The 25,897-nt window shown below is 40.3% G+C and overlaps 1 protein-coding gene across 3 annotated transcripts in view; it reads right to left on the reverse strand.

Annotated features, from left to right (window-relative positions):
- Nucleotides 1–7,797: 7,797 nt before the first annotated feature.
- COL8A1 (collagen type VIII alpha 1 chain) overlaps nt 7,798–25,897 on the reverse strand; it is a 164,889-nt gene continuing 146,789 nt past the window's right edge. For 2 of the 3 annotated variants that reach the window (XM_070406100.1, XM_070406101.1), the window contains 2 exons: nt 12,808–13,132; nt 7,798–9,865 (listed from right to left, as the gene is read on the reverse strand). In XM_070406100.1, the coding sequence (XP_070262201.1) occupies nt 7,956–9,865; nt 12,808–13,129 (2,232 nt within the window). In that variant the 5' untranslated portion in view covers nt 13,130–13,132 and the 3' untranslated portion in view covers nt 7,798–7,955. The remainder of the gene's footprint in view (nt 9,866–12,807; nt 13,133–25,897) is intronic. The other variant, XM_070406102.1, reaches the window with a different exon arrangement.

A 25,897-nucleotide genomic window follows, 5' to 3' on the forward strand; every position in this document is an offset into this window, starting at 1 on the left:
CAAAGGAAAATTTGATTAGATGATCCCGTGTTTTAGTAACACACAGGAGAAACTTTTGAGTTACTTGTTAAAAAGGGATGATGTGCCCCGCTTTTGACTTAAATTTCATTACACTATCCAGGAATTAACAAAAACATTTCTAATCATAAAAATTATTAACTGCTATTTGACATCATAGAGAATAACTTGTTTGAGGATAAAATTTATCCTGACACAAATATTGGTTTTGAAAATGAAAGAAAGCATCAGAAATCCTGTGTAACTCTTTGTTGAAAGAAAGATAACCCCAAGGCTTATTCCACAGATATTTTTCATGACATATAATGAGCATAAACATTTGCAATTATAGAGTCACGAGGACCATTAAGGAGAAAACCTGTTCTGAAACATAGTAAAACACAATTGATGTACTCTCCATGCTGGCCCTGCATATTTGGAATTAGTTGTAATTCCATATAGATTGGGGTGACATTTACCCTCGCTGTATCTATGATGAAAGGATTTGTTAAATAAATTCATGCAGTAAGTAAGGAGGAGATTTTAAAGAAATCTAATTATTATTGCCTGCAAATAGAGTTACTGATTTCCAGTCGGTCTTTTTTCTCCCTCTTATTACAGAGATCTCCAGTTCGCTCTTGAGGCCTTGCCCCACCTGTCATCTTCCTATCAAATGCTCACTTGGAACACAGGCATCTCCCACCATCAGGTCAAAGCCCACCAGACTCTAAATAAATGGAGTGTCTTCTCCTTTCCCTGCCTGGAGCAGGCTCTGTGGTGGACGACACCTCTCTGGCAGTGGTACCATCCCTGTCTTCCAAGTGTATCAATGTGAAGAAAGCACCTTTGGGAAAAGCTTCCTTCTCCCTCATAAGGCCATCCTGGGATTGTCCCCAAGTTCAGTTCAGTCTTGCAGCTGTCTTTTCAGTCTTACATTCTTCATTCTGTTTTCTAGTCCTTGAAATATACCCTGACACCTGGCCTGGCATCTGGTTCTTACTCTTGAGGCTTGGTTAGGACCCTTCACCATCAACCCCTCATCTTGGAGTGTAGCTGTTCAGATTTCTCCTGTTTTGCTACTTGTATCTTACCTTCTCCAAAAAATAATCTAAAATGCTTATTTCTTTTTTACCATTTTTCTACTTAAGTACCTACAATGTCTTCTTATTATATACTAGAGGCCCGGTGCATGAAATTTGTACACAGGGGCTGGGACCCCTCAGCCCAGCCTGCACCCTCTCCAATTCGGGACCCCTCTCACAATCTGGGAATGCTGGCTCCTAACTGCTCACCTGCCTGCCTGCCTGATCACCCCTAACTGCCCCCCCAGCCAGCCTGATCACCCATAACTGCTTCTGCCTGTCATCCTGATTGCCCCTAACTAACCCCCCACCCCCGCCAGCCTGGTCACCCCCAACTGCCCCCCTCTGCCAGCCTGGTCGCCCGCCCCCAACTGTCCCCCTCTGCCGGCCTGGTCACCCCTAACTGCCTCCCCCGCCAGCCTGGTTGCCCCTTACTGCCCTCCCTTACGGCCTGGTCACCCCCAACTGTCCCCCTCTGCTGGCCTGATTGCCCCTAACTGCCCCCCCCGCCCGCCAGCCTGGTCACCCCCAACTACCCCCCCCCCCCCAGCCACCAGCCTGGTTGCCCCCAACTGCCCCCCACCACCATCCTGGTTGCCTCCAACTGCCCCCCCTCACCCCCCCTCCCCCCGCTGGCCTGGCCGCCCCATGCAGCCTGCTGTTCAGTCGTTTGGTCGTCCCTCACTAACCCCCCTGCTGGCCTTGTTGCCCCATGCAGCCTGCTGTTTGGTCATTACTGTTACCGTGATGGTGTCCCAGACAATTTGCATATTCCTCTATTATTAATATAGATCTGTACCCGGGACGGTGCCACGCCACTCCTGCTCATCCCAGCTGTGCAGTGCCTTCAGCTGCTGCTGCTAGGTAGAACGCTGCCATGGAGGTGGGAGAGGCTGGCACTGCTGCAGTTGGGCTCGCCAGCTGTGAGCCCAGCATCTGGCACCCTTCAGTCAGCTGAGTGGTCCTCCCACTGTGGGGGCACACTGACCACCAGGGGCAGCTCCTGCGTTGAACATCAGCCCCCTGGTGGTCAGTGCGCATCATAGTGACCTGTCAAAAGGTCATTAAGTTGCTTGGTCCCTTAGGCATTTATATGTATAGATTACATAAAATATAAATGTCTCTTTCATACATGTAAAGACCTGCATTGCTTGACCCTCCTTTGGTTATTAAATCAGTAAATCAAGCTTCCTTTATTCTTGAATAGATCAGAAGATAGATCAAGTTAGGCCATTTTCCTTATCTCAGCCCCCCTGACCCACCACCACCCCAGGACACACACACACACACACACACACACACACACACACCCTCCTCTCTCTCTTTAAAGGAGAAGTTGTTTCTCTTGGAATGCCCTATGTTCCAGCCATCTAAATTCTATCAAGTTAAAAACGATTTCTTTAAAAATCATCTTCTACAGAAATCTGATAGACACTATCTCAGTCATATGGTCCAAGTCAACATAAAGATTGATAACATACATGATGGTAATATACAACCTCGATATGAAGTGATAAAAAAATGGCAACCACTGTGATCTTTTTCCCCCACACAAAAAGTATAACCCCAGTCTAATCATGAGCTAACCATCAAACAAATTTCAATTAATAGAAATTTTTGAAATACATTACCAGTGATCCTCAAAACTGTCAAGTTCTTTGAAACAATGAAAGTCTGAGAAACTTTTATAGCCACGAGGAGCCTAAAGAGAAGTGATGACTGAATGTGATGCATTCTGAATGGCAGATGTTAATAACAAGGGAAGCTGGTGCCGGTTTGTGGAAACTACCTGTAATATTTTTTTAATTTTCTTATAAATAGAAAACTATTCAAAAAATAGTTTATTAAAAATAAAATTGTTAGTGACTTGCAAATAAAATTGTTTTAAAAAATAAAATAATCTCCAAATAACTGAGACTAGGTTTTATCCCACAGTGAACTTCTAAACAGCTGGATTCAGCCACACCTCACATTGAGTTCGGCACTGCCTCCCACAGCAGCCTTCAGAGATTCATTCTTCCCTCAAACCCGGTATTGGACCATTGCTCTGTGATGGGCTGTGGATGCCAAGGTGAAACAACAAGGTGCCTGTTCTCAAGAAGCTTTCGCTCTAATAGGGGAGCACGGCAGTTTATTTCTAAGCAGGAAAGAGGATAGGACAGAAGACGGTACAAGTCAGGGTAGTGTCACAGGGGAGAACGTGACTAAATCTGAGCAGTAGGGGTGAGGAGTGCCCTGTGTCCTGAGAGGTGAGCAGGAATTATGCTGCAAACAAGCCAGAGGAAGCATTCCCAGGAAGGGAGCCATAAAGAATGGTCTTTCTCTTTCTGAATTTCTGTAAGCACATATGCATCAGTTGGCATCAAACCACCCTGCATGTGTTTGTACACCACCTGGAAATCAATTTCTTGTTTAACAAACATCTTGATATCCTCCAAACGGAAGATACCACTTTTAAAGGAGAAAGACCCTGTTTTCTGTTGCATTTGTGTCCCTCACATGGCCTTAGTAATGTCAAGCACAAAGTAGGGGCTACTTTGTGTTTACATAATGGGTTACGGTAGACCCATTGTAATGATGGGTCTTGTTCAGCATTCTAAATTCCAACCTTTTATTTCTTCCTGTCTCTGTCTCCTATATCTATCCTTCCATTTACTTCTGTGACCAACACTTGTGTACACACAAGATGACTGGTCCATATTATAAAAGAGTCATTGACTCTAGATTGAAATAGAACTAATTGGGCTTTATGGAAATGAAAGCTGTGGTCTTGAGCTTCCAAACTGATGGTTTAAACAAGTGAGTTAACCAACCACAGATTGGAGCTACATATTTGCTTGTTGAATGATTTGAAGAATCCCTTTATAATATTCTGGACATGGTAAGTTATGAGCATTCTGAGCTTGACAAGATCATCACCAAATAATTCTTTCTTTATCAGTGATACTTAAGATGCTTAGGATCTTGAAACAGGTCTGCTTCTGCTCCGTAGTTCCAGTCACCACCATCTCCCCTCAAAATATTTGGCTGTGGTGCGGCAATGTGAAAAAGAATAGGTTGTTTGAAGATTGTGGGAGACGGGAGGTCTGTGACAGTATTTTCTTTTATGGCAGACTAAAGGTCCGATGCACAAAATTCATGCAAGGGGCTTGGCCCTTGCAGCCCTGACTTCGTCTGGAAGGTCATCCGAAAGGCCATCTGGAAGGTCGTTCGGCTATCTGGTCCAATTAGCATATTATGCTTTTATTATTATAGTTGTGACAGATGCAGCAGCTAATTTTCCCAATATCTGTTCTCCCTCCTTCTATATTAATAGAAGCCCTGATTTCTAGCTGGGCTCGTGGTTACTCTCAATTCATATTCAATTTCCCACACTCCTTCACAACTTGTGACAATGTGACTAAATTCAAGCAATGGGATATAGGAGGGAGCAATCTAAGCAACTGCTGGGTTGAGTCCATTAAGGAAACATGCTCTCACTTCCTAATTTTTTCACCTTCCCACTGGCTGGAATGTGGCTGTGATGGTTAGTTAGCCTGGCCCTTGGAAATGAGAGCAACACTTGACACTGTAGATAGTACTGAACCCTATAGATACCACGTTTTTTTCTACTCACACAAACCTATGATAAAGTTTAATTTTACAGGCACAGTAAGAGATTAACAACAATGCTACTCATAAAATAGAACAATTGCAGTAATATACTGTAATAAAAGTTTTGTGAATGTAGGCTCTTTCTCTCTGATAATTAATCTGATAACCAAGATGGCTACTAAGTGGTATGGTACATAGTGTTGATACTCTGGACAAAGGGATAATTCACGTCCTAGGTGGGGCAGAACAGAATGGCGCGAGATTTCATCACGCTACTCAGAATGGCATGCAATTCAAAACTCATGAATTGTTTATTTCTGGAATTTTCCATTTAATATTTTCAGACCACAGTTGACCGCAGGTAACTGAAAACACGGAAAGTAAAATTATGGATAAGGGGGACTACTGTGGAAGAAAACCGGGGCCCTGACTGGCACTACCTTGAATCCTAGGTTGCTTATGCTCAGAGCTGTTATGTCAATGAGAAATAATTGTCCTATTTAAGCAATGATTGTTTTAAGTCTCTGTTTCATCAGCTAATTAATACATTGGAGGATAAAAACATTATGAAGCTCAAACAGTGTCAGCTGAGTGATATGAACAAGATGAGAAACATATTTTTAAAGATATTTAATAAGACTTTTTAAAAAAATCAGTACAAATATTTAAATACAAAAATGATTTGCTGTTGACAAGTCTCAAATCTATCATGGAAACTCGAAAAAGTTACCAGTCTGTTCACTGCTCATGGTATTCTGTAAAATATTTGAGAACAGTCACCCACTGCAAACAGTTCTTTCCCCTTGATGTCATACTGCTTAAAACTCTGTATTTAAATAACAATAACGCCAGTTGGGTCCTTTATTACATGGAAAAGTTCTAGTTAATTTTGAATGAAATAGGGATTGTAGTGCTATCCCTAGACTTTAGAATGCTTGGTTGTTTCTTTTGGTTTTACACTAATGTGTTAACATGGTGTGCAACACACAAAAGAGAAACACAGACACATAGATAATTATTTAAAACTCTTCTTTAAATTAAATGGAGTAATTCGTTTGCTCTGAGATTAGCACCATTGTAGAATATACAGTATCTGGCATAGCTTTTGCTCCTGCACCATCTAAAAGTTAGAAGCATATGCCTGATAATACACACACATACACGCACACACACACAGGCAATTGAGTAACAACCAATAAATAAGTTGGAAGGTATTTTGAAAAGTGAAATTTGATTTTAACTAAATAGGTGCTTTCTTTCTTTCTTGGTGGAACTAAAAAGCCCATACATGTACAGATAAATACAGTTTTACAAACCAGCTGATCTGACTTGCTTCCAAGCCGTTCCAATGCAGCTGTTCAGCAGAAGGAGCCCCATGGATCCACATTGCCCCCACAGTCATCAGCCCCAAACCAGCATCCTCAGGACCAACCCAAAGGATATTTGGTCACATAAATGCTGTCTGCTTTGAGCATACAGGTTGGGTGGGATATCTTTTTGATGGGAAAATTTTGTCATAGAAGTAGCAGTGATAAGAAACCCTGTGGTAATGAACTCATTTCTTTTTTTAAAGAGATTGAGAAGAAATGGTGCTCATGTACCATATAAGGGAAGAGACAGATATTAGGTTGAGGAGCATTTTCTTGATGGTTAAAACAATTCAGATTTGACATAGACATATTTCCATGTGTGTTTATACCGTATTTATTTGTGTCATTTCCCATCTGTAATGATCCCTGTAACTCCTCATTCTTAATTTCGAGGAAAAGATACAAGATAGCACCACTATAACTTCACATTATTTCCCCCAGTGGCTTAGTGACAGCAGTAGACTCATTGCTGAGTGGAAATGCTTTGTCTGTGTTTTGAGACCAGATTTGAATGCTGGAAGGAGTTAGCATGTACCTAAGTGAAAACCTGGAACGATATTTATTTCTCCCTTTAAACCTTTATTAACTCTTGCCTTGTGCTGAGTATGGGATGACATGAAAAACATGGGCTACCATTGCCCTTTGGCATTAAAGCTTTTCCACAAATTGCTTCTAAAGAAACAGTTTTTTTCCTATAATTTTAGTACCTACATCAGGAAATAGTACATTTACTTTTAGAACTTCAGCAATTATTTTTTCAGCAATGTAATTCGGAAAATCTACATTCCTCCTCCCCTCCCCCCCTCCCCCGAAAATAAAGAAAGGTTGACTTGGATTTTGGAAATTGACTTTGGAATCTCAGATGGCACACCGATTTGCATGTGTACTACACAGGGAAATTTCTTTGAAATATAATAGCTCCTAAGAAATATTGATATCCCCTTCATTTGTGTGTGTAGGAAAAGAGGGGATTTGTTAAATATGTAAACACAATTAATAACTATTGATAATAAGCGTTCCACAAAACTGGGAAGTTATGGGGGAAGAAGCTTTTTTCTTTCTTTCTTATGACTTCCAGGTGTTTGTATTCGTTGGGCCATAGTGGAAATTACACACAGGGAAGAAAAAAGAAAAAAGCAGGAAAAGAAACCATACCAAAAGGAACCCTTGAGGAATAAATGAGTTAACTACTGCTCATGTCTCCCAGGTGGTCCTTAGCTGCTTGTGGGGCACTGTCTAAAGCCCCACCCAGTGCTAGGCACAGAGGGCACTGAGTAAACACAACGGCTGATTGGTTCTTCTAGGGACACTAGACACACAATTCTGAGTAAGACTCCTGTGGCTAAAGGACATAGCCTCTGACAGGAGACAAAGAGCCCTTGCAACTAAAGCCCTGCCATGGCCCCGCCCCCTCCCACCAGGGCAGGTAAGGATGCAGAATTCCGCCCCCACGTTCCATGGCAACATCTCTGCACAAATACAGAGGAAATCATGCAAGTAAATACGGTATGTCATTGTTGTCATTGACCTTTCTTTAAGCCATACTTATAAATATTTAAAAGTAAACAACATGATTGACTTTCATTAGCTATGGTCTTTCATACTGAAATATTTTGACTTATCTGAATAAGCAGGTTATGATGGAAGCACATAACATAACAGCTAATATGATTCCAGTGGGTACAACACAAGTGTCAGTACTTGGTACACAAATCTGTCCCATCATTTTCCATTACAAGATGCTGTGCAGAGCATTAAACATGCATCTTAGCTTTTATTTGTACATGATGGTTCAACATTTCACTTAAATATAACTTTCCAACTATATAAATGTTTTGAAGCAATTACGGTTTTCATTTGGCTTTCCATGTTCTTTTCTTCTATTAAATCTCTCTCTACTTCTTTTCTTTTTTTACATGGGATACAATAAATATCCTGAAAAGGAGGAGTGGACGTACTGCCCGGCGTACAGCCCCGCGGCCTGTTCTGAGGGCATCTGGAGGAACACCCGGTCTCCGGGCCTGAGCAGCAGCACCGCGCTCCCCGACGCCTGGTCCAGGAAGCCCTTCTTGTACTCGTCGTACGTGTACATCATGGGCTCGTTGTTCTTGAACAGAGCAACCCACACGTTGCCCCCCTTGCAGTGAACGTGGTACGCAAAGTAGTAGACGCCCGGGACTTCGCAGGTGAAGATGCCTGTCTGCGGGTTGTAGTTCTGTCTGCCGTTATAGAGCAGTTTGTCAAACTTCACTGGGGCCCCCACGGGTGGGAAAGGTGCAGTCAGCTCAGCGGTAAATGCAGGCATCTCATAGGCTGGCCCTCCGTTCTTGCCTTTCTTAGCCCCATAGGCATGGGGGGGTTTCACTCCATCGATTCCCAGCCCCATATCTGGCAGATACTCTCCACCGGGTGGTGGTGTAGGGGGCATCGCAGCTGGGGGGCCTGGGGGCCCTGGAGGGCCTGGGGGCCCCGGAAGGCCAGGCTGGCCTTGAGGACCCAGGGCACCGGGCTTTCCTGGGGGGCCATGAAGTCCTGCTACTCCAGGCTTCCCTACTCCAGGGAACCCGGGGGGCCCTGGGAGGCCCGGTTCCCCTTTGGGGCCTGGAATTCCAGGTGGTCCAATGGGGCCACTAGGGCCTGCAATACCCGGGATGCCTGGGGGGCCCTGTAAACCCTGATCCCCTGGGATTCCTGGTTCTCCCTTTGGTCCAAGCAGACCTGGAGCACCAGGGAGCCCTGGCAAACCTTTATGCCCAGCTTCCCCCTTGGGCCCTATGGGACCTGGCAAACCCCTTATGCCAGGGGGCCCCACTTCACCAAGGAAACCTGGCTTCCCTGGGAAGCCTTGAAGCCCTGGCTCCCCCTTGGGACCTGGTGGCCCCTGTGGCCCTACAACCCCACCTTCTCCTTTGGGTCCGGGAAAACCAATAGCACCTGGAGGGCCCATAGGACCGGGGATTCCAGGCAGGCCTGGCTCTCCTGGGGGACCCCCCATTCCAGGGGCACCTATTGGTCCTTTCTCCCCTCTTGGTCCAAGAGCCCCGGGGATACCCCCTATACCCTTTTCGCCTTTGGGTCCTGGGAAGCCTGGTTTCCCTATCCCTGGAAGGCCTGGGGGTCCTGGCAGCCCTGGCAGTCCTTGCTCCCCTTTGCCACCTGGAAATCCTGGCTGGCCAGGGATCCCATCCTGGCCTGGTTTTCCAACTCCAGGCATCCCCGGAGGTCCTTGAACCCCTGGTATCCCAATAGGGCCTTGTGGCCCAGGTTCACCTGGAGGACCTGGCTTTCCCAGGGGGCCCTGGGGCCCAGGGAAGCCTGTCACTCCTGGTTTGCCCACTCCTGGAAGCCCGACAGGACCAGGAGGGCCATTCATCCCCGGAGGACCCTTCAAGCCTGGCAGACCTGGCATCCCGAAGCCCTTCTCTCCTTTAGGACCCTGAAGGCCTGGAGGTCCTGGTGGGCCTTTGAGTCCTCTCTCACCCTTTGGACCTGGTTGCCCTGGTAACCCAGGTCCACCTGGCTTGCCAATGCCAGGAAGTCCGTGAGGCCCTGGAGGTCCTTGTGGTCCTGGGATCCCCTTGGGCCCCATCTCCCCTTTGGGTCCAATTTCACCTTTTGCCCCTGGCATTCCCATGGCTCCTGGCTTTCCTGGCATTCCAGGCATACCTGGCTTTCCAATTCCTGGATAGCCCTGTGGCCCTGGTTTTCCTTTGATTCCAGGTATCCCATGACCTGGTAAACCTGGGGGCCCAGGTGGTCCTCTTGGGCCTGGCTCTCCACGAGGCCCTTGTTCCCCTCGTAAACTGGCTAGTGGTGCTTCTACTGGGAAAGAAAAGAGAGAGAGAGAGGGAGAGAGAGAGAGAGAGAGAGAGAGAAGGAAAATATTGATTATCCTTCACTTTAAGGGAGTCATGACAATGATTATTTACTTCTGGCACACTTGCCTATTACTTATTGAAAGACAGAATAATGCACTCATTTTCCAGGACTGTAAGTTATCCATACTCAAAGGATAATCAAGATGATAATATCTTCAACATATTTGAGATAGTATTTTTGAGAATTGATATCTTTAGCTACTTTTGTCAGCATTGGTTAAGTGAAAAAGCCAAAAAGTAATGACAATTTTTCAAGTATAAAACTTGAAGATATTATGGTGTGTTCACTGTAGATAATCTAGAAAATTCACAAAAGGGTAAAGAAAAATCAAAGTTGATAATCACTTGACATTTACATATATATTACCATCTTGTGTTCTAGGTATTTGTGTGTGTGTGTGTGTGTGTGTGTGTGTATTTTAAACAATGCTGGAGTCATTCTTCATTTTTATTGTTTCTACTACTTGTTGTTATATTGTATTTTTCCATGTCCTTAATTTTTTTTTTACATAATCATTTATGGCAAAAATATTTTCTCTTGTGCAAAAATAAGGTATGATGTGGATAAGAAAGCAATTATGACTCAGAAGAACTGAAGCATTTTATTTTGTTTGTGGTTTAATAACATCTTTCACACCTATCTTCCTGAGTCAGAGATTTGCTTAATTTCTTCAATGTACTGCCGATTTCCTAAGCCTCAAACATTCATTCTTTAATATGCTATTTCTCACTTGCAAATTTGGTTTTTAAACAGGAGAAGGGAATAAAATACTTTATGCGGGAGACTAAAGCAAACAGTAGTTAGCATATTAATACAAAAAGAAACATTGGAATACCAATGGACTTTGATATTCAGCAGGGCTGAAAATCAACATAATACTGCCCTGCAGTGGGCTCAATGGCTCAAGGCAATTTTCTAACCTGATAACCCTTATACTGTTTACCAAACTTTACCTTTGATCTGCCTGTATGCATTGCTAAAGGGCAAATGTATATTCAAGTGAATAAAAAGCAAAGGGGACCCAGAAGTTGGTGTGACTCTTCAAGAAAGAGGCTCCACCTGGCCCCCCATGCCTTCTGAATTCATATTTCTTGTATAGCATTTTCATTTATGCGTCAGCACCTCCTTCAGACCCTGAACCCTGCTGCGAAGGTCGAGGCAACTTTATGATTTTAGGATACCAAGCAGTGTGGATAATGAATGGAGCTGGGGTTAGGAGCAGGAAGTTCAGCTTTTCTTCCTGGTCTTGAAATGAGATCTTCATTGGGTCACTTATACCATCTGCACAGTGAGAGTAATAACACCCTCACACAAGATTAGGTAGTGGATGTGAAAGGTGCTATCGAAATACAAAGCATACGTTAGTATAAATGATTATGCTATGGCTTGCAGAGAAACATCACTCTGGATTCCCCCATGCTCCTGGGATTAAGGGACAACATAAAGAAGTGAACTTTGTGGTCCCAAAGTCTTTATTTCAACCAGTAGTTGCATCTTAGTTTTGACCATTGTATTTTTCACTGAGCTACTGTCAGGGAACAAAATAGAACCACAGAACTCCCATTCTTTCCAGATTCCCTGACTGAAATCTGGTTCCCATCTGAGTAAGTGCAGGAAGTGCCAAAAGCCAGGCAGGCCATTCAAGAAAGGGAGGAAAACAAATGGCCGAGATCATCTCCGCAGCAGAATATCAGCTCCTGAAGAAGAAAACTGGGAACGCTTCCTCCATTATGCGAGTAGGTATTATTAGAGTACTATTAAGTCATGTTATTTCTAACTAACTATAGAAATGATCTCTGAAAGTACAGTTTTGGTCTGTTATTTCTAATCAGTATGTAGCTACTATATCAAGGGAACATGTGAGGCAGGATCCGTCTTATTGATCAGGAATCCCTGGTGTCTAGCACAGTGCCTGGAGCTTACCCTGCTCTTACTTAGGGTTTGTTGTGTGACCAGTTCTAGCAACTCAAAGTTCTTATGGTGCTTTAGCATTAACTTAGCACTTTTATTTACCTTATGTTATTGATTCTCTTAATAATCTTACTTTGCAGATGAAGAAAAGTAGTTTCAGAGAGGTCAAATGACTAGGGCTCCCTCATTTCTGGCCTCTGGGCATCCAGGCCTCTTAGTGCCAAATCCAGTAGTTCCCAGAAGTAAAGCTTCTGCTTCTGCATGGACCGGCGAGATGGCCTCCACTTCCTTAAAGGGAGTTGCTATTCTGATGCAATTCCTTCCCTACAAATGCTAGGTTTCCTAGAACTCCTGATAAACCGGTTGAATTTATGAGAAAGTGATAGGCAGTTTATAGGTGTTGAATAAGCATGCCTAGAAAGTAATAGGAGAGATTTTCAGGAATCATCTCTCGGTACAATCTATACTCCTTATTCTCCTGTTGATTGCTTGACATTAATTAGAGCAGTTTTAGAAGCACTTGCATTTATCTAGCACCTAGTTCACAAAATGCTTTCATGTGATTTTTTTTTTTTAAACAACAGGTCCATACAGCACTGCTCTCCTAATTTAGAATGCTGGTGGTCCCCCAGCATATAGTCCAGTGCGTGGCACAAAAATAGATGATTGTTAAGTAATTGCCAAATGCTTGAATAAATATGTACTGAATGAAGAAATAAACTATTTGTTACTAAGTATGTTTTCTGTCATTTGATGCTGTTAAAAGAAAGCACAACATAAAATGGTAATTTTGTCTGTATCTTCAAGACTTGAACTTTTTGAGGATAGAGTTCAGAACACCCCCATTTAGTGAATGTTAATAATATATTCTAAAATAAAAATTTCTAAAATTTAGCTCCCCTGCCCCCACCCCAGCCAAACTCATAGAGTTTTGGAAGGCCGCCGTTCTATAACAGCCCAGGATTTGTTGTTACCTTTGCCTTTCTTGGGAGCTGCTTCCTTGCCCATCCTTGGCATCGGCTGCAATTCCTTCATATATTGGGGTAGATGTGGATACTCTTTACCATACTGCATATGGGGAAGCTCCTTGCCCATGGTAAGGCCATCTTTGCTCAAAGGCATGTGAGGTACTTGCTGGCCCAGGGGCTGGTATTGTGGAATTTGCGGTTGGATCTGAGGAATTTGAGGCAGTGGCTTGATCCCATAGTAGGCACCGGCCTGAGTGAGCCTGATGGAGCCCAGGGAAATGGTAAGCAGCACTCCCAGCAGCTGCCGAGGGGCAGGTGGCACAGCCATCACCTGTGGGGAAGGAAGGAAGGCACTGACATGTTGAAACCTGCAGGCCAAGTCATTGGATTATAGAGAAAGAAAGAAAAACACACAAGAAAACAGTCTTTATTATCAGAACTTCATGAGCAGACTAATGGACAAAGTTTAGCTTTTAATAGACAAAAAAGAAAAAGAAAACAAAAAACAGAAAAGAGTAGAATCTGTCAAGTGAAGGCAGTTTGTAGGACAATCGATTGTAGGAGAGACTACGAATTGCTCCTGAATATCAGTTCTACCTTCTTCCATAGTATTGTTACCCCTGATTTTCAGCTGGAACAGAGCAGCCTAGAAAAAATACCTTTCAGCCAGGTGTGGCCATCTGACAAAGTTCTGGCCAATTGGATGTAGTTGTAATAGGGGCAGCTCCTAAGAAGTATCCTAAAGATGAGTGGGCATGTTCTTCCTCTTCATCCTTTCTGCTGGCTAAAATGCCTGGAAACAGATCAGACACCTTGGACCGTGAGGTGAAAGATGCGCACGGAGGAGCACCATGGTAGAAGAAACCTCAGCTCTGATTGAACTTGGAGGCATCATATTGATCCCTAAATTTGGAATTTGTTTATTAAAGAGAGAAACAAAGGTCTACATTCTTTAAAACATGATTCTTTTGGGTGTCATATAGTCACACTAGATTTAATCCTTACAGATAGAGTGAGTTTTCCAAAAGGAGGTGAACTTGGCGGCAAGTCAGGCTTTGTTAGTAAGTGCCAAAATTACATTCTGAATGGAAACAGTTGATAATTTATAGGCTAATGCCAGAGGCTGAGATTCCTTTGGCTGCTTCGGTGTGGTCACAAATAGCTATAAATGTTAAAGAGCAAACAACAACAAAAACTGCAGAAGTCTGAATTGTAAAGTAAGTTCTTCATGTGATAGTCCGAAAATGTCATTACAAAAATCACTATCATAATTATGCACATACAGGGATGTTATTTCTTCTTTCTTCTATTTAAATGCTGTGAAGTCATTCATGTAGAATTTGGCTAATTGGATTTGAAGTCCATTAGAATTTATCTTTGTACTATTATGAAAGAAAGGAGTTTACAAAGCAAATTAGTTGTATAAATAAGATAGAGATGTTTAAGTACTCATAAGAATAAACTGTTTCTAATCTCTTTAGTAACACCCTTTGCTAATTAACAGTTGACAGAATAAATATAAATGGGGCTTACGTATTTGTTTATAAAAATGAGCTTGAAAAGCTCTCTTGAAATGCCTAGGGCTGAAGATCCAACAGTCCAGGGAACTGCAGTGTTCCCAAATACCCACTAGAGGGCACGTGTGGTACACATTGAAGTCTGTCCAGTTATTCATCCCCAATGCTAACACCAGATACTTACGTACTTTGCTCTCACTCCTTATTAAGGGATTTAATTAAATTCTGAATCCTAAGTGGAGCCATCATAATGCTGGAGAGATGTGTGTGTGTGTGTGTGTGTGTGTGTGTGTGTGTGTGTGTGAGAGAGAGAGAGAGAGGGAGAGAGAGAGAGAGAGAGAGAGATTTTTAATGTATCTTCTGGAAAACAGTTAAATAAACTTCTGTCTATAAATAATTTAATTTCCATTCTCCTGAGAGTTTGTTTTCTTTTCTTCTGCCTTACTTAACTCTGGAGCATAGTTTTCCACTTTTTAGAAAATGTGCGTTGACTTTGCAATATCCTATTCAAAAGTAATGCCAAGAGTATGAACAGGATACAGAAGAATTGTTTAATAAAAAGCACCTAAGAAAATATTTAAAGAATCCCTACCACAAAATTTACTGCTTTATAGTTTTTGTAAATATACTAACTAGGGGTAAAAAAATGAAAAAATATCTGTCAGCAAAATGATTTATAAAACTTTCTCCATTTCATAAGTTATAATAGTCTCAAGAACTGTTTATTTCAAGTGTTCTCTAAAAAAGTTTATGTACTGATAAAATGGGAGAAGATAGAAGGTTGTTATTTTCTGTCTTTCTAAGAATGATTAATTGTCATAAACCATTTGGATAAAGCCACAAAAGTATTTCTGATTTATAATGAATAATAGTCACATTTATTTCAGGTGAAAAACGAACACTTGCTTGTATGTATTAGCAATAATTTATTGAGTACATACCAGAAACAGTGTTAGACCCACCTAGGGATTACAAAGAGGAATATAATATGGTCAGTGGGCCCTGCCCTCAAGGAGCTTATAGTAGGAGTAACAGATGTGTAAACTATTAATGAGTAGCAAAAAATATCCAGAAAAAAAGGTGAATTTCCCTTCCACTTCTGTTCTTTAGAATCTAAAATCCCTTCCCTTTGAATCAACAACTTTCCCCATTTTTCTTCACATTTTTCCAGATATATTTTATGAATATGCACATATAATATATACCCCTTTAAGACACAAATTACAGCATACCACACACACCACTATTCCTTACTTTTTTTTCACTCAGAAGACCGGAACTTCAGACGTTCTCATCTTAGTTGGGTGTCTCTGAACAGAATCCTTTCAGCTTTTTCATTTGTTGAAAACAAGACTTAATTGTTTTGTAAAGTCTCATCTGGCTCTAACATTCAGTGTCTGAGGCAGTCACTGGAGAGTTGAAGGTATTAATCCATACCAGAAATACTTGGTAATTCTTGGTACTGTATATGCTGGGACTTAATTCTACCTTTGGGGATGAATTAATTTAATTATTAAACCTCAAACTTGTGGTGCTGTACTTAATAAGCTAGCATGCTTGGCCCTTCATCTTTCCATCAATTCAGTGGATGTGTTGGATTATGCTCAACAATCTTTAAACCAGGACAATCTAATGAAACACTGAAAAACCGGAAGAAGGCAAATGCCTGGAAGAACCCCAGCTGAATACCAAAGGCCAGTGGGATCCTGCTTTACCACAATTATTTCCTCTTGCAGGCTTGGCCTTTCTCTCTTCAAAACCACCTCCTTTGGTCTGCCATCTGAAACATTGCTCTGACTTTTTATTTAAGTAAACTTTGTTCAGTTTTAACTTGAATATTTATGTAGGAGCCCTAGTTAAAATTTACCGCTTGACTTATCCTTACTAATTTCCCTCTTGTCCCTGAGGATATTTTTGGTGGTCAAAGTGGTGTGGTGGTTCTCCCCGAATCACTGAGAAGAACATCAGATTCATGTAACACTATAAAAACACCTGGCGGCAAGAAGGAGACTCCATTCTGCTGGAAAGGAACAAGGGGAGTGGGTTTTCTTTGCTCTCTTTTCTTTTTCTGAGGATGCAGAACACAATACTATTTGGAGTTCGATCTTACATTTTATAAATTTCTATCTGATAATGTATATGTGTGAATATGCATAAACATATATAATGTGTGTGGACACTGGTTCTTGGCCAGCCAAGCTGGCTTAGTAATGGGTGTCATGTCACTTAGGAAAAGCATCAGAGAAGCCAAAAGACCGGGAATTGAGTCTGTGATTCCGCACGTCTATGACCTTGGGCAAGTCCATTATCTTCAGCCTCAGTGGCCTTACCTATAAATTAGAAATTCTAATCTCTGCCTCTCCCACAGAGCTGTTCAAGGGCACAAATGATAGCATGAATTCTTTGTGAGCTGAAAAGCACTATTCAAATTTATTTTTAATGGAGTGTGACCAAGAAGACAAATCAAAACCAACTGAAATGTCAAAGATTTTTCAAAGGAGGCTACCAGCCAAAGTCAATGTGAGGTTAACTGCAATAATGATAAACCTGACATGAATAAAAAACAATGGCCATTAAAATGCACATATTAAAAATGGCAAAAAAAAAAAATCAGTGGAACCAAGACAATAATTCATTCTGGTGTCAGAGTGGCCAATCCTAATAATCTTGAACAGTCCTAAATGGTTCCCTATATCTGGGCAGGGCTGCAGAGAGTGTCAGTTTCCTCATGTGACCTATAATGTTTGTAACAGAATAATGTGATATATATTATTTTAGACGCTCCTTAACATTTTATTTGTACATTTATCCTCATGAAATTTTAGCTTGCTGTCCAAAAGAATGCTTAAGTATTTAAACTTTCAGACTTTGCCCTGAATCCAACTTTCCCTTTCACATGGGGCTGACACAGCGTGTCTGTGTAAGTGCATGTATGTGCATGTGAATCCATGCAGTATGTGGTGTGCTCAAGCCTCTCCCTTCTGCTCCTGGTAGTCTTCCCCTGTGCCCACTCCTTGCCCCCTTGAACAGGGTTTGTAGCTTCTCAAGGCCTCAGATTCACAACACCTGAGGCAAGGGAAAGTCAGGAGAGTCCGACTCCTCCACTCACCAGAAGTATCTTCTTGGCTTTTCCATGCCTCTCAAAGAAAATTCTCTCCTGATGGCATTTCTTAGGACAATTCATTCATTCGATATTTATATTTTTACTTTTATTTATATAGGTATTTATATTTACATGTTTATGTATATAGATATTTAAATTTAGGAACTGTTCTGGGTTCTGAAGATAGAGTGGTAAATTCGAGAGATGAGATTCCTGAGCCTATTGAACTTTCATTCCAGTGGGGAGACAGGCAATAACCAATATGAAAAGTTTTTAATTTCATATTTGAGTGCTGTGAAGAACACAAAGCAGGATAAAGGGCTTGAGAATGACTTGGGGTAGAAGACGCCGTTTTGGAAAGGGGAAAACATCTCTGAGGAAGTACATTTTGAATAAAGATCTGAAGGTTAAAAGGTTTTATCTCTCTTAAGACATAATACTGAAAAAAAAAAGTCTTATTTATTAGAATGGGAGTTGTAGGTACCTTTTACTAATGGAAGCCCCTGTTTCAAAACTGTATCCCTCAATATATCTGTTCTCATTCTGACCTCTTTATTTATATATTCTTTTTTTTTTTTCTAAGGGATTCTTCTTTTCTCTCCACATTTCAGTCCTACTGTTTAGTTTGCTAGGCTGCCATAACAAATGACTTCAGATTGGGTGGCTTAAACAACAGAAATTTATTATCATACAATTCTGGGGTCTGGAATCTGAGATTAAGGTGTTGGCAGGGTACGTTTCTTTTGAGACCTCCTTGGTTTGTAGATAGCCACCTGCTCCCAGCCTCTTCACATGGTCTTTCCTCTGTGAGTCTGTGTTTTCATCTCCTCTTCTTGTAAGAACATCAAACATATAAAATTAGGGCCCACCCTGGTGAATTCATTTTAACTTAATTACCTCTTTAAAGACTGTCTCCAAATACAGTCACATTCTGACATACTGGGAGTGAGGACTTCAACACATGACTTTGGAGGACACAACTCAGCCTAATTGTATGTACTATTCATTTAGACCCGTGGTCGGCAAACTGCAGCTCGCGAGCCACATACGGCTCTTTGGCCCCTTCAGTGCGGCTCTTCCTAAGCCTTAGGAGTACCCTAATTAAGTTAATAAAAATGTACCTACCTATATAGTTTTAAGTTTAAAAAATTTGGCTCTCAAAAGAAATCTCAATCGTTGTACTGTTGATATTTGGCTCTGTTGACTAATGAGTTTGCCAACCACTGATCTAGACCAATTAATTCCTTCCTCTTCTGCAAAATCTTCCCTACCTTCTCGACCATCATTATTCTCCTAGTCCTATTGGAAATTTAACAGCTAGTTAACTATATTTCCAATCAACCTTATGTTTTTTTCTATTGTTCTTGTCCATTAGACTGCAACATGATTAAGCTTCTGGAGGACAAAGAAAATGTGTGGTATTCTCTTGACTTTCTCAATATTTATTAATGGATCCACACAGTCAAAACTCTTAGTGTTGATAGGGGCTTTAAAAAACATCTAATTCAGCCTCACTACCCACTTAGAATCCTGCCTACAACAGATGCTGACAGATAATCCAAATATTTCCTTTTGAATATTAATATTGATGGAAACATCCATAAGGCAACCTATTACCGGGTGTAAATTTTGTTGCTATTTTTATTATCTGAGCAGCTTGTAGGAGAGACCTGCCTTTTTTGATTCATAGATGGCAGTGCACATGTAGCTTACATTTAGTTGGGGGTTGGCAAGGGGGCATTAAAATATGTATCCTAAAATTGGCTCAGGCAAAAGATGGATGGTCACATGTCTTTTATTGTCATGCAAATAAGCTCACCTTAAGGTGCTTTGACTGATGATGTGTAACTTTGCTGCATAATTGCTTAGTATTACAGATATCAACTACTTGAGAAACTATGTTAACCCCCGTAGGTTATGGTTTTATTGCCCTTTACAATATTAATAGTTTATCCAACTTAGCATTATCTCAGTAGTCTTTTTTTTTTTAATATATTTTATTGATTTTTTACAGAGAGGAAGGGAGAGAGAGATAGAGAGTTAGAAACATCGATGAGAGAGAAACATCGACCAGCCGCCTCCTGCACATCTCCTACTGGGGATGTGCCCGCAACCCAGGTACATGCCCTTGACCAGAATCGAACCTGGGACCTTTCAGTCCGCAGGTCGACGCTCTATCCACTGAGCCAAATCGGTTTCGGCTCAGTAGTCTTTTTTTATCCCAGGTTTTTAATATTTTGTTTGAAATAAACTTTGTCATATGTTAAATAAAACTTTGCTGTGCTCACTTATGGGTGAGAATCGTGTTTTTAACATTTTGAGAATTAGGCTTTGATGGGAACACAAAAAGTAGACAAAAACCTAAATATACCATGGGTCGAATGAAATGCAGAAAAACAATGCAGGAGATGGGAAGGAGGTGGGCAATTAATATTTGTTGAGGTACTGTGCCTTTGAAATCCATTTTACTGTAGACACTGAGCTGTGCTTGGATGGGTAGCTCTTTGGTTTTAAAGGAAGATAGAAGCAACTCTAAATAATAGAGGACAGAGAAATTTGGCCTTCTGGGAGCTTCTGGAAGAGATCAGTTGTGAGCAGAGATGATTGCTAAATAGGGAAGAGTCAGAGAAAAAATTTCCAGTAGAGGAGCAGCCAGAAAAGGAAAATTCATTCCGGTGGGCCTTTTATGTTTATTATAGACTCTTTATTGTAAATTCCCTCCCTAATCTCCTCAGAGATAAAGAAACCCCAATCTTTCGGAAATAAAAAAAATAATACTGTTTGTGGGAAGAGATTTTTTGGGGGGCATGCAGAAGAATGATCAATATTGTTCCAGTTTGACATTGGGCAGAATTATGATGTGTATGAGAAAAGCAGAATGAGCAGGAGACTAGGGGAGAAGAGGCAGTGAGCATCAAAGTTATAATGATATTAGCTAAGTTTTTAAGGACTAGCTTTATTCCAGACAATGAATGTACTTCAAATAAGTTATATAATTATTTCTTATTAAGCCTCTTTTTACACATTAAACTCTTTCAAATGATATCTCTCCATCCTTTATTTATATAATTGATTATTTTACTGAAATTCAAGACTTACATGTTAAGTTAGAAATTTAAAATTCTTATTTGATGACTTTTAGGAGTTATCACCCAATATATGAGCTAACAACTCTTTCCACTTTGTTTTACAAGATACAGATTTATCTAACTATATTGTCACTCTTATTCATTTTGTCCTCCAAATATTAAGCCTGTCTTGTTAGTTGAAATAAAGAATTTCTCTTTTACATAGGATGGACCCCTTATTTTTTGCTTTGTAGACCAGGAACACAACTTGGAAGGTATTCATGAAATCAGAAAGCTGCTGGCAAGGTGAGTATGTTGAGATGGAATCCAAAGAAATAAACCTTCCAGATGTTGGTCAATCAATCCAATGAAGGCCATGGGCAAGACCATCCAATAAGCATTCAGTAATTTTAGTCAATCTTCACATTTACACTTATCAGGACTGACATAAATATGAAATAGAACTGAAACGGCATGCTTCACTCATGAGTCTTGAATTTTGCTATAACTAAGAGTAGACAACTACCCCACCTGCTAGCTATAGGCAGAGCATGACCTCATGAGATATAAATTAAACTGTGCTCCTAGCTCTAGAAATGGGCCACCCACCACATTCCCAAAGTTCTCCAGAGGAGGCGATTTGACAACATTCCCCAGTAACCAATTGCAGGATTTCACAGACTTACATTAATTAATATCTAATCTCAGTCTTTTTTGCTGAACTTTAAGCTCATTTCTTCTTTTCCATTCTCAGTGGAGGTGGGAAATATCTGGAAAATATTATCTTAAAATAATAGCTCACATATTTGAAGTCTGCAATTAACTCTCTCTTTGATTCTCTAACTGAAATCAGGTCAGCTTCTAAATAATTTATAAAAGCCTTGGGAGAACCCCTAAAAGAGAAAGTTCTAAAGTGGAATTTTCTGTTTTTATTTATTTATTTATTCTTTCCACAACATAAAACATCATTGTTCTCAGAGTGGAAAGCACCTAAATTCTAGTTCTGATCTAATCAAGTCATCTACCCTAACTGGGCATTAGTTCCCTCATTTGCGCAACAGAAACATTGGCTAGTTCTGAAATTCTGTAGTAGCTGTGAACATAAGTAACATGTCCATGCTTCACTGAGAAATGATTTCATGAATGGACATGTTAAAGCCTTTTGGATATTATAAAGTTAGAGCAATCTCATACTTTCAGTTATTTTTCAATATTTCACTTTCCTTGACCAGAAACCAAAGGGAGAACTAAATAAGAAAAAAAAGTTTAAGAATAAAAAAGTGATTCATAATTTTTTAACCATACTAAAAATTGAATAAAAATTGAAGCTTATTCAGAAAATTTAAAAAAACATCTACAGATGATAGAAACTTCCTAAAATGTGTAGGCTCAAAATTTCTCCCAGAGTTAAGTCATTCAGCAAGTATTGATATATGCTTCCTGTCAGAAGAATGACAAATAAATACAAAGGATGCACCTTGGGAAAGGGAAGTGGGCAGTGAATAGGTGTGACATAGTCATGTTTCAGGAGCTATAATGTTCATTCTGTTAGGAAAACTGAAGACCAAATGTCTAGAGGCAGCTCTATAGTATAGTAGATGATGATAATGATTCCCAAGAATAAAGCCCTCCCTAAGGAAATAAAACTCTCATTATTCATAGATGACATGGTATTGTACATAGGAAACCCGAAATACACCACCAAAAAACTACTAGATTTAATAAATGAATTTGGCAATGTAGCAAGATACAAAATCGAAACCCAAAAATTGATGGTGTTTCTACACACCAACAATGAATTCTCAGAAAGAAAAACTAAACAAACAATCTCATTTACCACTGCAACAAAAAATTTAAGATACTTAGGAATAAACTTAACCAAGGAGGCAAAAGACCTGTACTCAGAAAACTACAGGACGTTGAAAAAAGAGATAGAAGAAGATATAAGCAAGTGGAAGCATATACTGTGTTCATGGATTGGTAGCATAAACATCATTAAATTGTCCATACTACCCAAGGCAATCTACAGATTTAATGCAACCCTTATTAAAATACCAACGGCATATATCACAGAGCTAGAACAAATACTCCAAATATACATAGGGAATCAAAAAAGACCCTGAATAGCTGCAACAATCTTGAGAAAGAAAAACAAAGTTGGAGAAATTACAATACCAGATTTCAAGTTATACTATAAAGCCACTGTAATGATATTTGGCAATGATACATCTGATTAAGTGTTAATATCCAAAATATATAAGGAACCCATGCAACTTAACAAAAGGAAGACAAACAATCAAAACAGCCTGATACTGGCACAAGAACAGGCATATAGGTCAATGGAACAGAACAGAGAACCCAGAAATCGCCCCAAGCCATTACACTCAATTAATATTTGATAAAGGAGGCAAGAGCATACAATGGAGTCAAGAGAGTCTCTTCAATAAATGGTGTTGGGAAAATTGGACAAATACATGCAAAAAAAAAAAAAATGAAACTAGACCACCAACTTACACCATACACAACAAGAATAAACTCAAAATGAATACAAAACTCAAATGTAAGTTGTGAAACCATAAAAATCCTAGAAGAAGCCATATGCAGCAAAATCTCAGACATCACTTGTAGCTATATGTTTACAGATATGTCTTCTAAGGCAGAGGAAACTAAGGAGAAAATAAACAATGGGACTACATCAAAACAAAAAGCTTCTGCACAGCAAAAGCAACCATCAACAAAACTAAAAGAGAGCCCACTGTATGGGAGAACATATTTGGCAATGATACATCCGATTAAGTGTTAATATCCAAAATATATAAGGAACCCATGCAACTTAACAAAAAAAAGACAAACAATCCAATTAAAAAATGGGCAAAGAACCTAAATAGATACTTCTCCAAAGAGGTCATATAGATGGCCAAGAGAAATATGAAAAAATGCTCAAAGTCACTGATCATCAGAGAGATGCAAATTAAAAAGACAATGAGGTATCACCTAACATCTGTCAGAATGGCTACCATCAACAAATCAACAAATGACAAGTGCTGGAGTGGATGTGGAGAAAAGGGAACCCTAGTACACTGCTGGTGGGAATTCAGACTGGTTCAGCCATTATGGAAAACAGTATGGAGTTTCCTCAAAAAATTAAATATGCAACTGCCATTTGACCCAGTGATCATACTTCTAGGAATATATGCTAAGAAACCTGAAACACCAATCAGAAAGAATGTATGCACCCCTATGTACATAGCAGCACAATTTACAATAGCTAAGATCTGGAAACAGCCCAAGTGCCCATCAGTAGATGAGTGGATAAAAAAACTGTGGTACATTTATACCATGGAATACTATGCAGCAGTAAAAAAGAAGAATCTCTTACCCTTTGAGACAGCATGGAGGGACCTGGAGAGTATCATGCTAAGTGAAATTAGTCAGTCAGAGAAAGACAAGCATTACATGATCTCACTCATATGTGGAATCTAACAAAATAAATTGATGAATGGAGTGGATCCAGAGACATGGAAGCATGGAAGCAGGGGAGGGTAGGCGGGTGGGAAGTAATCAACCAAAGACCTTGTATGCATATACGCATGGCCCATGGATACAGACAATGGGGTGGTGAGGTCCTGGGGTGGGGGTAGGGCTGGTGACTGGGGGTCAATGGAGGAAAAAAGGAGACATATGTAATACTTCCAACAATAAAGAATTATAACAAATAAAAAAAAATAAAGTCCTCCCTACTCCATAGGCCTGGAGATGTGTAGCAAGGTAAATTCCCTCCTGGTGTGATCTGAGAAGGACTGGAGAACACTCTGTCCTTCACATGAGCATCTTTCACCTCTATGCACAAGTACAATTGTGTAAGCAACACAATATAAAACAAGGATGTTTCCAGATCTTTGCAAGAAAGAGACAGGTATGAGGAAATTTCATCTAATGTAATCCATTGAACTGGATATTGAAAAAATATTTATTTAGAGCCAACAATAATAAGATATATGTCAAAACTATAATGCGTTATGTAAAAAATAAATTTCATGGCACATTTCTTCACCACAAGCACTTTTATCTCAGCCTATACTCTTGTTGAGACCAATGGGATTGCAAGTGAATTTCAACCAAACAGGACTCAGCAATGTCTTTGTCAAATGCTTAATTAAAACTTGGTGGTTACTGAAGCAGCCCTTTGTAAATAACATAAATGAATAGAATAAAATTAAGTGTTAGAATTATGCTCATTCCCAAAATATCTAAGGTCGTAGAGACCACAAAGTTTAAATCAAGTTAGGCAAAAGGAGTTGGGGTTCAGGGCTGTCTCTAGGTGTGGGAAAGATGGAAAAGAAGGAGATGACTTGCTTATCAACTCCATCTTTTCCTGAGGAAGAGTGTCATGTGAGAAGCGCTTGCCTTTTCTCCTTGTCTGTAATTCTGTGTACCTTCTAGATCAGTGGTTCTCAACCTTCCTAATGCCGCGACCCTTTAATACAGTTCCTCATGTTGTGGTGACCCCCAACCATAAAATTATTTTCGTTGCTACTTCATAACTGTAATTTTGCTACTGTTATGAATTGTAATGTAAATATCTGATATGCAGGATGTATTTTCATTGTTACAAACTGAACATAATTAAAGCATAGTGATGAATCACAAAAACAATATGTAATTATATATGTGTTTTCCGATGGTCTTAGGCGACCCCTCTGAAAGGGTCGTTCGATCCCCAAAGGGGTCGCGACCCACAGGTTGAGAACCACTGTTCTAGATGGTTAATTATTGTTCAGTATCACAGTCAAGAACAGTTGAGAGACCAGGTGAAGCTCAAGTGAGTTAGTGGTGTTTCTTACTATTAAGAATGTGGAAGTGTAAACTGGTGCCACTATGGAAAACAGTATGAAGATTCCTAAAAAATTTAAAAGTAGAGCTGCCATATGATCCAAAAACCCCTCTTCTGGGTAGTTAGCAGAAGAAAGTGAAAAGACCAACTCTAAAAGATATCTGTACCCTCATGTTCATTGCAGCATTATTTGCAATAGCCAAGACATAGAAACAACCAATGAATGAAACGATAAAGAAAATGTGATATATACCAGTATTAATATAATATATTAAAAAGTATGAGATCATAGCATTTGTGCCAACATGAATGGACTTGAGGGCATTATGCTAAGTGAAGTAGGTCAGACTGAGACAGACAAATACCATATGATCTCACTTATATAAGGAATCTGAAAAACAAAACAAACCCGGCCCCCCCCCCCCCCCCCCCCCCCCGCCAAAAAATGAAACAAACAAACCCAAGTTCATAGATACAGACGCCAGATTGATGGTTGTCTGAGGTGGGGTGTAGGAGAGGGAGGTGGGAAAAATAAGTAAAGGGGGTCAAAAGGTACAATCTTCCAGTTACAAAA

Source organism: Myotis yumanensis, unplaced genomic scaffold (genome assembly GCF_028538775.1).
Source record: "Myotis yumanensis isolate MYYU_CA2020_CCGP unplaced genomic scaffold, mMyoYum1.0.hap1 SCAF_2, whole genome shotgun sequence".
Classification (NCBI taxonomy): Eukaryota; Metazoa; Chordata; class Mammalia; order Chiroptera; family Vespertilionidae; genus Myotis; species Myotis yumanensis.